Here is an 18,792-nt window from a genome sequence, read left to right on the forward strand (position 1 = left end):
CCCCCTTCCCCTGACCCTTTCCAGCCTCTAATAACAATTCTATTCTTCTTTATGAGCTCAACTTTTTAGCTTCTACATTGCAGTGAGAACATGTTGTACTCATCTTTCTGTGCCTGACTTATTTTGCTTAATGTCCTCCAAGCTCATCCATCTTGCCACAAATGACAGATTTTCATTCTTAATAAATTAGGAATTATTTTTCTTAATGTCTTGTTTATGGCTGAATAGTATTCTATCATGTATATACAGCATATTTTCTTTATCCATTCATTTGTGGATGGACCTGGGAGCCACTCTTTCTTAAACAGTGTCATATGGCATAACCTAATTTAGGGCATGCACAGCAGGGGTTGAGGCATCTTGGAGGACGTTTTAGCATTCTGTCCACCATCAATACCCATTTGACATCCTTGCAGGTCCCAGTGGTTGGTAACTTGTTTGCTGTGGCTCATCACTCATGCCTTCTCAGCCCTGGGACAATGCTTTCTCTATTTTATGGAAAGGTACTGGTAACAGTACAATTCTACTCACAAAACTCAAAACATATGGACGTGCTTACACTGTCATTTAGGTTATTTGTTTAAGGAAGCAGGGAGTATCACTTTAAAGTTCTGTGTTGTGATGTAACTCTAGTGGCTACCATACCAGTCCTACTTCAGCTTTCATATGGGAAGGAATTTTAAAAATTAAGAGATCCACATTGTCCTCATGGACTGTAGGAGGTATACACCTGTAGGCATCATATTTGCAGTGAAACATGATACCACTTTAGCAATTCAGGCATGGGATGTAATTTAATTACTTGCTAACTTGACACCCATTTATGACACACTACTTCCTTTCCCATCTCTACTAAAGAGACTGAAAAAGCAGAATGATCACTTTTCTATACTTCCTACAGGTAGGGAGGTACATTTCTGGCAAATGAGATGTAAGTTAAAGTCTGATAGATGCTATCAGTAGGGTTTTATGTTTTCCCATATGGCCAGTAGTGTTCCTTATTCTTTTTCCTGAATTGAAGTCATGATGGCTGGACATGCAGTAGTCATTTTACAGCCATGAGGAAATAGGCAGGTGAGAAACGCTGAGAAACAGACAGTACGATGGGCCTGACATGCTGCCTCCTAACAGCAGCAAACTGCTGAACCAACACCAGTAACTACCTACTTCAGAGTTCTAACGTGAAAAAAAAGTCCTGTTGGTTAAAATTAGTCCTCAGAGGACACTTTTTTTTTTTTAATGTAAAGGGTCAGCAGGTTTACGCTTTGGAGACCTTAAGTCTTTGTTGGAGCTTAAACTCTATCTTTGTATACATGAAACAGCCACAGACAACATTTGCCTACCTCAGGTCTCAATCACTGATAATTGGGTTTGCTATTATTTAAGGCTATATAAATTTCTAGCTGAATTTGTGAAAGCATAAATAAACCTGAATATTATTAAATTACACATGATGTAAGTGTATAGGCGAACATCAGCTAAACATAATTGGCAGTTAACTTGTAGGTCTCATCTAGGGTTGGTCTCTTAAGTTTAGGAAAGTAAACTTTCCTAGCCTTTCTGTAACAAAGAACTGATATGTATTGATGACCATACAAATACTCTTTTCATTTTCCTTTCTGCCTCCTGCCTTCCCTCCTTCTTTCCCTCCCTTTCTTCCTCCCTCCCTCCTTGCTTCCATCCATCCATCCATCTATCTCTCTTCCTTTCTTCTTCTAGTGTGGGAGAGCTTAGTTGCACAGGTTAAGTTAAACATATTACTTGGTTAATGGATGCTATCATCAGTGGTTTCTATATTTGACTGATCTGTTTTATTCCTACTCACTAATCCCATTCATCTTTCCATCTCTGTAGACAATCATTACAGTGAGTTTGATGGGAAGTTTGTATTTGTATAATTCTTAGACATTTGTACCATTGATTTCTTGTATACTTACTTCATTGTTAATTCATGTACCTGCTATTATGTTACAACCCTTATTGTTTCTTGTTTTTACTCAACTTGCATTATGGTTTTTAAGATCTATTCACATTTCTATGTGTATATTTTGCCAGTTGCTTCTAACTGCTGCGTGATGTTCTATTGTTTGCCTTCACTATATTCTACTTTTCCACTTTTCCTAGTGATAGAAACTAGATTATTAGCAACTTCTCATTATTTCAAACAGTCCTGTAATTAAGATTTTGTATCCTCTCCTGTGACTCATTGTGAGAAGCTTTTTGGGAATATATACAAGGAACGACATAATTGTATTAAAGATATGTAGATACTTACACAAGTACTACAGATGGCTTTCCAGAATGGCAGCTCATTCTGCATATTCACCTGGCACAGGAGGAGCTGTGTTCTCACATTCTCATTGATGCTTACCCTCATGCATTGACTGTTCCAAATCTGATGGGTGTAAAGTCATGGTCAACAGTGTTTTGACATGTGTTTAGTTTGAGTTATTCTTCAGATGTGTGGTTGCTTTCGGGTTTTATTAATCCAGGAACTAATTGGCTGATAATATCATCTGTCTTGTTTTTTTACTGGAGTTTCTACATTTCTTCTTGCTGCTTTATAAGGTTTACTTGTCGCTTTTAAGCACTAGATTCAGTTTAGTTTTACACATTGAAAATAACTTCTCATCTGTATTATCTGTCATTAACTTTGTGTATGGAATCCTTCATTAAACAGAAATCTGAAAATTTGATGTACTCAAAATGTTCATGGATTGAGCTGCCATAGTTTTCTTTAAGAAATACTTCCCCATCCCATACACCACAAAGATACCATCATCGGCCAGGCATGGTAAAGCACATCTATAATCCAGCACTTCAAGAGGCAGAAGCAGCAGAATTGATTGAGGCCAGGAATTCATGACTAGCTGGGCAGCATAGTGATATTCCATCTGTTTAAAAAAGAAAATTACCCAGGTGGGTGGTGTGGTCCCTGTGGTCTCAATTACTTGGAAGGCTGAGGTGGGAGTCACTTGAGCCTAGGGTTCAAGGCTGCATGCAGTAAACTGTGATGGCACCACTGCACTCCAGCTTGGATGACAAGGCAAGACCCTGTCTCAAAACAAAAAGCATTATCTTAAATATTATTTAATTGGCCTTAAAGTTTTGCCATTAATATTTTGCTCTTTGGTGTCCAAATTTGTATATTGATTTGGAAATTCCATTTCTTAATACTTAGTCATTTTTCATAAGCCCATTTATTAAACCTTGTATCCTTTCAATTACTGTGATGGCATATATTTTGCGCGCACACACACACACACACACACACACACACACACACGAACGTTTGTTTCCGAGTTCCCTATTCTGTCTTATAAACTGTCTGCTTGTTTGTTCTTATGCTGCTATCAGGCCATTTGTTGTAAATTACCATGGCATCACACTATATTTAACATTTAGTAAGGCAAGTGTTCCCTAAACACTCACAAGGCTCTTATTTTTTGAAGTTACCTTAGCAATTTGTCTAAGAACGTAGAATGTCCCTCCTTTTATTTCGCTTATCTTTTAATGTTTACATTTCTTTCCAGTCAAATCCCTAGATACTTTATAGTTTGTCTTGTTATTCTGAATGCATTGTTCTATTTTATTTTCTAACTCATAATTACTGGTCTAGAGAAGTCCTGTTTGTTTTTAAGCTCTGTATGTATCTGACAGTATTGCTGAATGCTTTCATTATTTCTAGTAGTGTTTCTTTTGACTCTGTTAATGCTATGTCAGTGATCAGATTGTGTGAAAATATAGGTAGTTTTAATTCTGCTTTCCTCAACTCTTTTCTCCTCCCTTTCCTTCTCGACCAGGGCCTTTGTTACATTGAGGCATGATGGAGAGCATCCACGCCATGTTTCCAGTAATATATGGAATGTGTCTAGTGCCAACTTTTGATGTGTAACCTTTTAACTAAACAAAATATTTTCCCAAATGGTGTTGAACTTTATCAGTGAAGTCATTGTTTCAGTCTGCTGAGAAAATCATGTGATGTTTGTAGCAGTTTTAAGAAATATGTTCATAGATTTTCTGATGTTAACTAAACTTTTACTTCTGGGATCAACTCAATTTGCACATTGGGATTTTTACTATTAAGTAAAATGCCACCATGTGATTTTAAATTAATTTCCAAATTTATAATGATGTAATTGTACATAATCTATTGTACATATTTAATAATTGTACATAATTTTACAGACATCACAGCATGATGTTTCGGTGCATGTATACATAGCAGACATGATCATGTGTATAGAAAACTCTAAAGACTCCATCAAAACACTGTCAAAACTATCAAATGAAGTTAGTAAAGTTATCACCATATAATTTTTAAATATTTTTCATATCTGGGTTTTTTTCCTCTTACTTTTTTTTTTAATCAGGGTTGTTGTTATTGTTGTTGTTGTTCTTTAGTTTTTGTTTGTTTTTTGAGACAGAGTCTCACGCTGTCACCCAAGCTGGAATGCAGTGTCCCAACCACCACCCACTGCAACCTCCACCTCCTTGGTTCGAGCGATTCCTTATTCTCCTGCCTCAGCCACTCGAGTCACTAAGATTACAGGCACGGCCACTAGCCCAGCTAATTTTTGTATTTTTCAGTAGAGATGGGTTTTTCGCCATGTTGTCCAGGCTGATTTCGGACTTCTGACCTTAAGCAATCCGCCCACTTCAGCCTCCAAAAGTGCTGGGATTGCAGACGTGAGCCACCGCACCCAGACCATATCTGGTTTTTGCATTAATATTAAACCAGACTCAAGTAGCTAAGCAGCTTGTGCTTTGCTTTTCTGGACTATCTTAGAGATTAATTCACTGTCCCTTAAAAGTTTGATAAACTCAATTATGAAACCATCTGGAAATGGGCTTTTGGAAAATGAATATATCATTTTACGTAAGTTTTCTATTTGTTTTTCTGCTGACAATTTTGATATTTTGTATTTTCCTGGATATACAAGCTTCTAATTGATGTTTTTGGTTAATTAATATATAGTTGTTTGGAAGCTTTCCACTACTATTTTGGATTTTTCTTTGTTCAATTTCCTCTTTTAATCCTGTACTTGATTTATTCCTACCTCCTTTCATCTAGCTTGCCAGAGGTCTCTTTTATTAATCATTTCAAATAGAGCTTTTGTTTAGATTTTTTTTTTCATTTCATTGATTTCTGCCCTTATCATTATTATGTCTTTATGGAAATTCTCTGTTGCTTTTTTATAAAATCACATTTCGTTTGAATGTCTAAATTCTTTGCTATCAACCTGTTTCATTCATTAAAAGTATTTTTAAGTTATATGTTTTCTTGAAGTTTAACATATATGGTTTACTTTTTGTTAGAATCTACATATTTTGTAATTTAACTTTTAATTTCCTTTTAACTCATGTTCTTGAGAGTTATGTTATTTTTATGTTTGTAGAATATTTAATTATAAATTTTAATTATATTATGACCATAGGATATAATTTGTATACTTTTGTTCTTTTGAATTTACTAAGACTTTTTGTCACCATCTTTTCAGTTTTGTTTGCTGTTGATAGTACATGTGTGTATATAGGTCCACACAGATAATATAAAATAGCTTAATTATATTTTTTATTTCAGATAACTTTCATATCTTTGCCTATGAGATAGATAGGTTTGCTGGTTAACTTCCTTGTCAGGTAATTTTGTCACCTGTGATTACATTTAATTTGTCTTTTATTTTCCATTGGACTATATAATATACTGGACAAAAGTCAGTGTTCTTCCAAAACCAGTTAGGACTGGGTGTAGGGATACACTTTACTGCTTTTTAGCATCTATATAATCTTGCCTAAGAACTAAGTTTAATGGTTGTCCATGATTTGAACTTGAATGCCTGATACGATGTCATCACATGCAAGCAGTTTCTCTTAAGCTTTCCATTCTTACTTCTGCTTAGAACCTAGCTTGTGACACTTTTAAAAGTTGATGTGTGTCAGCAGTCTGTTCCCTAATCATAGCCTTGTATCTTTTGAACAGCTGCAACAACATTTTTAAGGCAATGATCTCTTAAGCTGTTGCCAGTTTTTTTCATGCCACCAGAACTTGATCTTTCTATATTTTCTGTCTTATATATAATGGCAGGTCAGCAATCCTGGCCAACTCATAGTAGTTCTACCCAGCTGTCGGATTTGTGCAGTAAACAGCGAACTTCTTTATTAAATGAGTAAACGATCCTGTTTTGATTCCCGAAATGCTAACGAAAAGCAGTTACAGAATTAAATATTAGCCACATATTTTCTAGAGATGCTTAAATATTAGCCACGTATTTTCTAGAGATGCTTGTGAAAATCACCAAGTCTATGATGATAGACCATGGAAGTATGAAGTATAAGGAGCTTTTGACAGAGAAATGTTTTATCTGTTTGAAGAGGGCACCCTGGAGACTCCTCATAATTTTGTTACAGGGAAGAGTGGACCCTCTGACTGTCTTCTCCAGGGCATTCAGCCTAGCATTTCAGGTTGACAGTAGCCCCTCTGTCTATTTTATTCCCTGCTAATGTACCCAAAGCAGAAAAAAATAAAATAAAATAACTATAATTGGCTATAAAGAACAGAGCAAGCCATATCCTCTGAAACACTTAGGACTTCCCATCTGAACCTTTGAATGACCTCTCCTGCAGGTGGATGTCCTCACACCCTACTGGCTACTTCCCCAGTTGAGAGGAGGTAGCCCCAGAGGCCATATGAGGAGCTCCCCAGTTCAGTATAGTGGGTCAGCTGTGCTGCTTGCTGCAGCCCGCCTCAGATAGCAATAAATTATTTTTCGAAAGAGAGGCTTTGTGCTTTGCTGCCTTTTCGCTGCATATCCCCCCTGGGACCCCGATTATTGACAGAGCTCATTGACAAGGAGCTCCTGCCCGAATGGACCTCCATCTCCCATAGGCTGCCCATCAATCACCTGCCCAGCCTCTGGGGGAAGCCCATTAGAGAACCCTGTGGACTTCTTAGTAATCAAAAATAAATAAGTAAGAAAAGCATATTTAATGCCTTCAGGAGACACTGGATAGACACAGATGTGTCCCTTGCTTTTAGAAAAACAAATATGTTATTGGAGAAATGGGGTTATATAGAAAATTTCTGTGGTTGTCCTTCTATTTTATGTTCCTGTAATAACTAACTCTAATACAGATTGCACTGCTTATCCTTTATAATCCTCTGTCATTGTATTAATTGGGGCTGGCCTCACAAGTTACCAAAAACTTGGTGGCTTAAAACCACAGAAATGTATTCCCCTAAAGTTCTGGATGCCAGAAGTCAGAAATCAAGGTGTCTGCAGGGCCACACTCTCCCGAAGCTCCTGAGGGAGTGTCCTTGCTTGCCTTTTTCAGTATCTGGTGGTTCCAGATCTTCCGTGGTTAGCGCAGTGGAACTTCTCTCTCAGTCTCCATATTCTCAGGGCCATCTGTCTGTGTCTTGGTCTCAAATCTCCCTCTGCTCTTCTCTTATAAGACACCTGTCGTTAGATTTAAGGCCTACAGTCAATTCAGAATGAAGTCCCCTCAAGGTTCTTAATTACATCTACAAAGACCCTTTTTCCAAATAAGGGCACATACAGAGGTTCTAGGGATTAGGATTGGACATACCTTCTTAGGGGCTCCTGGGCGACACATTACAATAATGAAGAGATTTAAGTCTGTTCATCTCCTAAGTAAAGCCATAGTAGCTGTATAGTATCTGATAATAATTGTATAGTAAAATTGCAGCTCTCAGAGTAAGAGTGATGTTGTAACTGACTGAGTGGTTTTGTGAATTTTTGTTTTTGGAGTAAGTGGAGCATATTATTAGACATGCTAAATTTAAACACACACACACACACACACACACACACACACACACGAAGTAAGTATAAAGATTTTCTGCTTTACTGCCTGTATTTCTATATACTGATTTTCTGCATTTCTCAGACTTGAATATAGATTCTGTTTTATAATAGACAATCTCAAAAATAATTTAGGCATAATAAAGTAACGAGGCTTTTCTTGGCTTCTTTTCATCATCCCTGCAATTTGAGTAACTTTTATAGTTGTTTTTCCCTGTAATAACTTCTTGTTTAGCTGATACTTGCCATTGGTAAGTCACATGACTTTCAGAGTAATAGCTATTGCATGAATTGGTGGAAAGTGTACTAGCCTGAGAACTAAGAAATTTGGTTCTTATTCTCTTTCTGACCTTATGCCATAGAAAGCCAAATCAGGATAGCCATTTTGCCATTTGTAAAATGAGGCAAGGTCTGCTCTCAGTTTGCTTTATCAGTTAGAAATTTTAGGGCCGGGCACGGTGGCTCACGCCCGTAATCCCAGCACTTTGGGAGGCTGAGGTGGGTGGATCACGAGGTCAAGAGATTGAGACCATCCTGGTCAACATGGTGAAACCCCGTCTCTACTAAAAATACAAAAAATTAGCTGGGCACAGTGGCGCGTGCCTGTAATCCCAGCTACTCAGGAGGCTGAGGCAGGAGAATTGCCTGAACCCAGGAGGCAGAGGTTGTGGTGAGCTGAGATCGCGCCATTGCACTCTGGCCTGGGTAACAAGAGCGAAACTCCATCTCAAGAAAAAAAAGAAAAAAAGAAATTTTAGGGGGTGCAAATAACAGAAACCCAATGTAAACAAGATTCAAACGTGCATTATTACATACTACAACAGAAAAAGAAAGTGGCTTCAAGGTTTCTTGATTCAGTAACTCTTGCTAAACAATTACAATTAAGGAGATGTACTTTTTGTCTTCTGTGTCCTTCCATCCTTAGGATTGCCTCAGAGAATGGCAGCTGCAGCATTTCTTAGTTGTGACATTCAGACAGGGCAACACCACTAAAGAAGAAGGCTGGTTTTATCATGAAACCATCAGATCAGAAAGCATGTATCAGAAGCCACTAGGAGACTTCTATTCATATCACAGCTGCATTTGGCTTTTTTTTTTTTTTTTTCTCGAGACAGAGTCTCGCTCTGTTGCACGCTAGAGTCTAGTGGCGCAATCTTGGCTCACTGCTACCTCCACCTCCCAGGTTCAAGCGATTCTCCTGCCTCAGCCTCCCAAGTGGCTGGGACTACAGGTGCATGCCACCACACCCATAAAATTTTTGTGTTTTTAGTAAAGATGGGGGTTCACCATGTTGGCCAGGATGGTCTCAATCTCTTGACCTCATGATCCAGCCACCTCGGGCTCCCAAAGTGCTGGGATTATAGGCATGAGTCACCATGCCTGGCCCATATTCCCTTTTCTAAACTAATCACAAGCAAGGAGACTTTACCCTTGGAATAATGAGTTGTACCTAGATACTAGGGCTGAGAGACTCCCAGCAGGACATACAGGCTGCTTTTTGGAGGGGCAGATAACTGAACACAATCAGATTCTGGTAAGAATGAAGGAATTGGAGCCGGATGCTGAGTAGACAGACAGTGGAGTATTACAGTAAATTTTAATTTTAATATAATTATATCCATAATTACTCATTTTTAGATGATGCGTTTCATAATGTGGTTTATGCCAAAGATGTAAAAGACTAGGCTTGTAATTATTAATAATGAACATATGGGGATAGTCAAGTGTGGGCCATGGGAGAATTGTGTCAGAGCACATGTCTGCCACAGGTAGCTTTAAGAATGAATTAAATTGATTTCTTCCATTGTACACATTCATTTCTATCAGTAACGAGGCAAATATGAGGAAGCAGCTACTGGAAAATTGATGTAAATTTAGTTGGAAAAAAGCAATAGTAAAATTTCTACGTAAATTTCATCATCGAGATATTGAAGTATATAATGTATAAGGTAATATAAATATTTATATTATTATGATGAAAGTGAAGGACTCAAACAGAGAGATTAACCTGTATTTATTGTAATAGTGGAAAATGCAGTAAAATATTTATTTTCTTTTCTTACTAGAAAATAAATATTTTCCATTCTAATAAAGTGAAGTTTTATTAAATTTGCTCCTAAAAGGTACTATTTTACTCTCAAAAGTAAAATCTTTGACTTAATTAAAACAACCATAAAAGATTAGTAAAGCACCAGGATTAATAAGAATTATTAGATTAGTATGAAAGAATAGTAAAATTTATGTTCTAATTCATTTCAATCTACTTGAAAAAAATCTAGAAAGTAATTTCACTTTTCAAAATATAGGCTTAAAAAAAGAATGTTAGTGCTTTAAGGGACAGGCAATCTAATCTCAGTTGTGATGCGAGCTGAAAAGAGGCACATTAAACCTAATAATAATTATAGTAAATAATGGGGTTTTGCCTATTTACGTATATACTAAATAGTGTAAATGCAATTTTATTGTAGTGAGTAAGAGCTGCATTGAGTGGTAAAATTCCACTCAGTTTGCATAGTTAGGCTAAAATATGCATAAAATAAATAGCATGACGCTTTTAAATTGCACAGTTAAATATAATTTATATATTCCAAATGTTACTAAGCATGCAAATAAAATAACTGAAAAACTTGGGCTTACCTGGAGAAAATATCACTATGTCCTTAAGCCCATAACATATACCTCAACTTAAATGGTAGTAATGGTAGAGCAAGTAAAATCTAATTAACCTTTTTGAACTACAGTTGAAGCAGAATTTCTCTCTGATGTTTGTTCTTCTGTTTATAATTCCTAAAATATCTGAATATGCCCTCCCTCTCACAGCATATACTCCAAGAGAATAAATCCGATTCTTCAGTCTTTTCTTCTCCCACAGGCTATGGAAGGAATAATCACTTAATAAATGTCTAATGGTCTTCACAGTGAACAGTACACTGTCGAAACCCACCCTCCTGTCTGCACACGCACATGTCTACAAATGACCACAGATGTGCCATGACTATTTATTTTGGGATTGTAAATAAATTTTTGCAAGTAGGTGAATTCATAAATATAGCAATCACAAATAATGAACAACTGTAACTTTAAAAAATACCAGATGAATTGGGTGATTTTCCTTGACAAGTAACTTCCAGATAATTCTCTGTAGTCTCCATTCCACATATGCGCTTGCTCATCTCCATCCACGTTATAGAGTCCTTGCCTGTGATTTTTAGGGTTTTTTTGGTGTGTGTTTTTATTGAGGATATTAGTCTAGTTTACACAGTGTAATGTTAAATACAGATATAAATGCTTGCTAAGTACTTACCACATGTTAAAGATAATAAAGTATTATTTCCTTAGGAAAATAGATCCTAAGGAATATTAAATATATTTGTTACATTTGCATTATGTAATATTTATTATATAATATTCAAATATGTAAATATGCCTGTGTTTAGTTATTATGTTTATAAAAATATTAATCAGCAAAATAGCCTTGAAAAAGCTAGTTATATCCTGTGAAAATTTACATTTGGAGAGGATAAATTAAAGAATAGTCAAAAGGTAATAAACTTATTGTAACAGATCATGTAATTATAGGCATAATATCATTGGTTGTCATTTTAAAAGGATATTAATTTGCTGTTTATTATGATAGTTAATCCCATCTCCTTTCTGTTAACAATATGGGTCCAGAAATAAGTAATCATATAAATAAGAAGAAAAAATTCAGCACATTGAAAACATTTTTTTAAACTCACTCATTAAATATTATTATTGCAGTGTTCTGTTTGCAGAGTTGTTGAGGAAATACACATTTGTTTGTTTCTGTTGTCTGTGGGGGAAAATTAAAGATGCACAAGTTGTAGCAGAAGTACTTGTACCAATAAGGAGTTAGAATCCAAAATACATAAGGTTACTGATATTTATTAATTACTCAATAAAATAATGAGTTGTTAACCTGGGTGCATGAATCTTGGATAGTCTTTGGTGGGAGAAGTGGTATATGGGTGTGTGAACACTATGAGCATTTTTCTGGAGAGCCAGTCCATTAGAGCAGTGGGCTTGCTCTCCATTCCCTTTGCTGACAGACATGTGTCATTGCCTTAGGACCATGGTCCTACTGGAAACTTGCATGATAGGTGAGAATTAAGAGAGGGGACATATAAATACAATCAATATTCAGCAGATATTTAATGAGAATCTTCTGCATACCACAACTGCTATTATTTTCCAGGCATATACCTTTAATAAAAGCACCAAGTCCATGAAACTCTTCTATATAATGTTTAGTCCATTTCAAAATGCACCAAACAATATAGTCTGTGACCAAAGTTAAGAGCATAATAGAAGACATTTTGTTTTGTTCTTTACTGGTTTTGGCTGAAGTCAATTCAAAATGAGGACGAATATCCAGTGGAAATTCATGTAAGACTGTGATAACTTATCATTTTGTTTCAGCAGTCCAACATGGAGCATACATACTTTACACTAAGTTTAAAATATTTTTTCTTTTAAGGTAACTGAACTGCACAATATCAAAAATATAACCAGACTGCCCCGAGAGACCAAAAAGCATGCAGTGGCAATTATCTTTCACGATGAAACGTCGAAGACATTTGCCTGCGAATCGGGTAAGTGGTTATTGGCATTCTAGCCCTTGAGGAAACTGAGCTGCTTTTGAGACAATGGCCCAGATGGACTAAGATACACTATTGAACAGGATGGCCTACTGTAATGAGAATGGGCTATAGGAGACTTCATACAGAAGCTCAACATTACTGATTTCTACAGATGTTTGGCTGCTTGTTGTTTTATGTCTGTGTCTGAAACTGGTTCTCAGGTGGTCTGCTTGTTGGGGTTTCCATTCAAGCTTTGAGAATTAAGTAAACACTACCTGGCAGGTGCTGTTTGGGTGAGTGCATGACCAATATTCTGGTTCTTGCACCATGTGTCTCTAGGCATTTGGGAGGGCAGGAATCAGGGTGCTGTGCAAAAGCATGGCAGAGCACACAGCTTAAGTCCTCGTACACCACAAAACAGAACTTTGGGCAATTTGCTGCTTTCATGGATTCTCAGTACTGCAAGTAAATACATTTCAGATTGAATTTTAGCATCTCAGTTCATAAAGCACTCTGACATTATTGAGACGTAAAGCAGTTTATAGTTTGAACTTGCAGTATTTTTCATGTTGGAATCTCTGTGGTGTGTAATATATTAGTTGGCTTACCGCTTTTTAAAGATTTTGCTCAATGAAACAGTGCATTCGTTTTATAATGGATGTTAGCAAAAAGTACTAAAGGTTTGCAAGATGTGAACTTAAATTAATGATTAGATCTTTAAGAGAAATTTTATTCAGTATTTTTTAAAGGAAAATGGTGCTTCTAGTTTTGTATAGTTTGTTTATGGTTACTATTAATACCAGGTTATATTATTCTAAAACTGATAATGTCTCTTTACCTAACTGAAATTGCTCACGTCTCCTCACCTACCTTTTCTTAGTATAGCTAAACTGAACTGGAATTTATCTCTTGTTCCTCTTTTCTTGCGTGCCTTTATGCATCTCTCCTGGCATATTTCTTTTCACTTGCCATCTAACCTCATTTCATCATTTAAAATTGGCATTTTGGAGTTGCACAGAAGCCTGTTAATTGATATAAATTCCCATTTTGTAATAACACCCTTTCCCAACCTTGCTGGTATATTATTATCCAGTTATTTTTCTGCCTTCCTGTCCGCTATCTTGAAGCTATTAAACCACTTTATTTTTCTTGGGGCTCTTAATCTCTCGTATTAAAACAAGTATTTTTAAAAAACAAAGTAAAAGGTAATGTTTACTATTTAAATTTATAATTTTCCCAATTACTTTACATTTTAAAATTGTAGTGAGCAATCTTGTGAATGTGTAGGAAATAATGGAGCCCTTTAATTTGGAAGAAAACAATATTTAGTTATATTTCTTTATGTGAAAATCTTACCTATGTTGTGTTTGGAGAGATATTAACCTAAAATTCATGTTTAGTTAATAACTTACTCATTCAGTATATTGCTCCTTTCAATCTGGTTACAATCTTGAATCCCATATTAGAGTTGAAAAACATTTAATGCAATTTTATATATTTATATAGATGGCTTTTCTGATTTACATCAATATAATCTACTCTCCATTTAACTTTCTATTGGTTTTAAACTAGGCTTGTGCATGTTATAAAGCTTACAAGACTATACCTTTTTAAAATTCTATATTCTAGGAAGTTGGAGAAAATATATATTCCTAAAATTTTGTCTAAATATCTTTGCTGCTCCATGACCTTCTCTACCTCATTTATCTTGGTATCACCTGAATGTCCTCTCCCTCACAGATCACAGAGTACATACGAATGGCCCAATGGAAAGTAAAGCTCTGATTTACGTTCTGATACTTAGAGCATTTTAATAGAAAAAGGTGTATTATTTGAATAGTACATTTGAATTCTGTGTTCCCATCATCCCAAGTTTTTGGTTTATAAATGTCAGTCTCTCTAATATATTGATATTGATATATTAATTCAAAAACTCATGTATACATTAACTGAAATTCAGCAGTACTTGTGTTTATATAGTATCTGGAAATTCTGAAGTATGGTTTGTAGAATTTTGTTGATCTATGCACAACAGAGGACCAGGGTGTTCAAGACAGTAAGTGTGAGAGCAGTGCCGCCCCCAACACACACACCAGGTGCTAGAGTCAGAGCACCTCATCTTTACACAAGGCTCAGTGCAAACAAAACAAACATTCTCCCCACTGGGTTGGCTTAACAAAAGCATTTAAATTTTTATTTAAAGGCCATAAAGATTTAGAATTTTAAAATAAAACTACCAAGTACACCAAGCATCCAGATCTTTCTTGGTTTTTAGTAATAGGAACGAGGAATCTTGGAGAAATGGCTGATTCTAGGACTGGGGCATAAAATACACAAGATGAGCTGAGAGCATCTTGTAGTGCCGGAAAGTAAGGAAGTATCACAAAATGCTGCTTTATGTCAAAGGGACACAGGAGTTCCCAGTGGCCAAAGATGGAACAATTTGAGTAATAAAGTAGCAAAGGATTATAACCCAATTTATAAATGAATATTTCTGAGTTCATGCTTTAGCAGTTGTTGATGAATATAGGAAAGTATAGACAAATATCCTGTGCAGAAAATCACAAATAATTTATGTAAGGTGGAACATGACTCCCTGTGCCTTAAGTGGGGGCTGTTCATGGTGACTTCCTCCCTAGGAGAATTGTACAGAAAGGGGTGGTAGAAAACAACTTTATGGTGGGGAAAACTAACAGACACTACTTCAGCCAGGTGACCAAGGTGAACAGCAACAATGATAAACCATGTTGATAGAGTATTCCTCAAAACTTTCAAGGTCATCACAAACAAGGAAAGCCTGGGAAACTATCCCAAACAAGAGGGAGCTGAGAAGGAATGGTGAATAAATGTAATGTGGTATCTTGGATGGGATCTTGAAACCAAAAAAGGACACTAAGGAAAACTTAATAAATTGTGGTGATTAGTTAGGAAAATTTAACAAATTACTAATTGGAGAAACTAGGTATGGGCTATATAGAAAGTCAGTATTATCTTTGCCATAATTTTTTTAAATCTAAAACTTTTCCAAAATGAGATGTTTACTGGTAAAGAATAAAGTGGAAGTGAATAAAAACATATCAATGAACTAGAGTAGACTCAAGTAAAATAGAAATCCAGTGCATTTTCAAGGATATATTAAAAATTAGCGAAGAAAAATTATCTCTTCCAATAACTTGTGTTTACAAAACTAAACTCTTATGCCATCCCAGTATAGAATGCTTTCAGAATGATGAAGTGATATGCATTATTTCTTTTTTTTTTTTTTTTTTTTTTTGAGACGGAGTTTCGCTCTTGTTACCCAGGCTGGAGTGCAATGGCGCGATCTCGGCTCACCCCAACCTCTGCCTCCTGGGTTCAGGCAATTCTCCTGACTCAGCCTCCTGAGTAGCTGGGATTACAGGCACGCACCACCATGCCCAGCTAATTTTTTGTATTTTGAGTAGAAACGGGGTTTCACCATGTTGACCAGGATGGTCTCAATCTCTTGACCTCGTGATCCACCCGCCTCGGCCTCCCAAAGTGCTGGGATTCCAGGTGTGAGCCACCGCGCCCGGCCGCGTTATTTCTTAACAATGGAAATGACAATACTAAAATCATTGCCACTGTGCAATGGCTTAATAGGAATTGTTAGATGCTTACCTAGTGGCATGAACAATAATGAAGAACCAGACTTAAAGTTGTATTGTGAGATTTCCATTTTTCAGTATAGGTGATTCAGCAGAAGGCTGAGCCTACCCCATGCTCTTTCAGTGAACTGACCACTCCCTTCAAGGTCATTTTAGAATACTGTTTTAGGGCTAACTTTGAAATAATTATTCAGGCCCTGCTTGGTTTCCTCTGAAATGCCACTGTGTGCACTTACCACACATTTGTAGGACAAATGCAAAGGTTACAAGATGGCTTACCTTTTGACACTGATTTCATGTTGCAAAAACCTACCCCTGTAGCCCATAAGCCTGCAATTCTGCCCGCCTGCTTTCCAGAGAGCCCTGTGGACATTTGTTACCAGTGTATAGATCATGTAAAACCTAACCAGAATCTGCTGCTCTGATTATAACCATCACAGTTATTGCTACCATGTTAGTCTCTTCTGTAGATTTCTAGACAGCTTAAGATACAGACATCTGTGGAAAACTTTGCTCAGTTCTTGTTGAGCCAAAACGTTGAAATTAAGATGCAGGTATTTGTGAAGAATAACTTTAGGGAAACTATATTGGAAATTAAGTTATTATACAATTTATCCTCAGTGAAAAACATTTATAAAGAAATAGGATCGTAATTTTATTTTAACTAGGAAAATTTCAAAATAGAAGCATCAAACTAGGGTCACTAATAGCATTCTTAATTGAAGCTGACAAGTAGTGGTGTCAATAAATCACAGTAAGACTTTGAATCCATAATTTAAACTGAACACTGTAATTATTTTTAATATAAGCAGATAATTTCTATATTTCTGACTTCAAACTTTCCCATTATCAATTACCAGTGGGAAAAAATGGTTTACATGGCATACTAATTAAGGAACTACGTTTAACCATAAAAGGCAAAGTTCTATTCTGTTTTTTAAAAATTTTGGAACAAATAGAATCCTCTTGCTGACAAATACTGTTTCTTCTTATGTCTGAATTTCACACACACAAGTGTGAAATTTGAAGGTTTTTTTATAACGGTTTTATAGTTCATATAAGGTTTTTGGGAAATGAAGGGCTCTTGATTCGGATAAAATGGTCTTAACTTCCCAGAGAATTTCCTGACAACATGGCTGAAGTTAGATGCAAATGCTTTTATTTGAATTTTTAGCAAATAGTTTCAACTACTTTAAATATGACCTACTTGAAAGTATTTTTGTTTTTTAACACTACTTTTTATGTGTAGATATAAGCCTGCTTGAAGCTAGTAAAGTCTTTGAGAAATAATGGCAAGATTCTCGTAAATTGCCTCAACTTCATGACACATGCTGATGGGGATTAAAAAAAAAAGAACTTGAAATTCATAAACAAGAAATTGTATTACTTTTTAATGCAAATTATTTTTAGATAGATGTTAAGCTAGTGGTTTATATCTGTTATTAAAATTTTATTTTCCAAGAAAATTCTGTGTCAAGTAGATATTGTATAGATTATTAGATACTCAAAGGAATTACCAAATGATAACAAGAAATCCATTTTCATTTTATTTGTATAAATTTGGGGTACAAGTACAGTTTTGTTATATGGGTGCATTGTGCAGTGGTGAAGTCTGAAGAAACCCACTTTCTAAAGTTTAATAAGAGTGTTGCTTCTCCTTATCTGAGAGCGTATCTGTACCACTGCCTCAGGATAGAAAATGTCAAAAAATCATTTAGTTTTATGAGACCCGTGTTAGGAGATCCTTTTTGTGTGTGTTTCAGAATCAGCTGATATCAAATCATTTTGCAGCATTCAGGGAGTATTTGTCATTTTTAAAAGCTCAAATATACAAAATGACACAGAAAAAGTAACAGTAGTTCTACTGAAACCTTTCTATAGTTCTGCAATAAGAATAGGAAATGTATTAGTGCAAAAAGTGCTCCCTGCAGCCCTGTGAACTGTTCTGTCCCTTTAACCAAAGAAGAAACAGACATACTTTGAACCTCAGTGCGTGCTGTTAACAACTAGGGCACCGCACAAGTTTTCACCTAAGTCCTGATGCTAATTACCAAACATATATTCACTTAACATAGATGACAACCATATGCTGTCTTTTCCTTGAGGTCTTTCTTTAAGTGCAAATTATTATTAAGTCTAGGATAAAAGTTTAAAACATCACTTTTTTTCCAGTGGATGACTTGAAAAATAAAATGTAACAATAAAAGGTAGTGTAATTTTCAATACTCAAGAAAGTAACCCTAATAATCTAAAAAATAAAATATGTCATTTGTCACAGAAAAAGTATTTGACAATATTCAAAGACAGTCATGATAAAAACTATGAGAAAAGAAAGAATAGGTGGGAACTTCCTCAACTTGATAAAGAACATCTGCAGAAACCTATGGCTACGTCACACTTAAGATAAAACCTGATGCTTTCTCCATAGACTGGAAACAAGGAAAGCTTTCCTGCTCTCCACCATGCTGTGCAGGAGAGTAAAGGAAGCTCTGCTATCACAGGAAGGCAAGGAAGAGAAATAAAAGACATATGGATTGGAAAGCAACAAATAAAACTGCCCATTTTTTGAAGGTGACATAATTGTCTATATTTTAAAGACCCCAAAGAATTCTAAAATTATATGGAAGGAGAGCCAACTCTCAAAAAAAAATTATATATATGTATATGGAACAAACTTCAACAAAATAATGGCCACTTACAAAAAGCCCACAGCTAATATCATAATCAATGAAGAAAAAC

The 18,792-nt window shown here is 35.8% G+C and overlaps 1 protein-coding gene across 1 annotated transcript in view; it reads left to right on the top strand.

The window, feature by feature from the left end:
* DOK6 (docking protein 6) overlaps window positions 1-18,792 on the top strand; it is a 446,729-nt gene that overhangs the window by 177,644 nt on the left and 250,293 nt on the right. The window contains exon 3 of the mRNA XM_002757321.7: window positions 12,325-12,439. Coding sequence (XP_002757367.1) covers window positions 12,325-12,439 — 115 coding nt within the window. The remainder of the gene's footprint in view (window positions 1-12,324; window positions 12,440-18,792) is intronic.

This window comes from Callithrix jacchus, chromosome 13 (genome assembly GCF_049354715.1).
Source record: "Callithrix jacchus isolate 240 chromosome 13, calJac240_pri, whole genome shotgun sequence".
NCBI classification, from domain to species: Eukaryota; Metazoa; Chordata; class Mammalia; order Primates; family Cebidae; genus Callithrix; species Callithrix jacchus.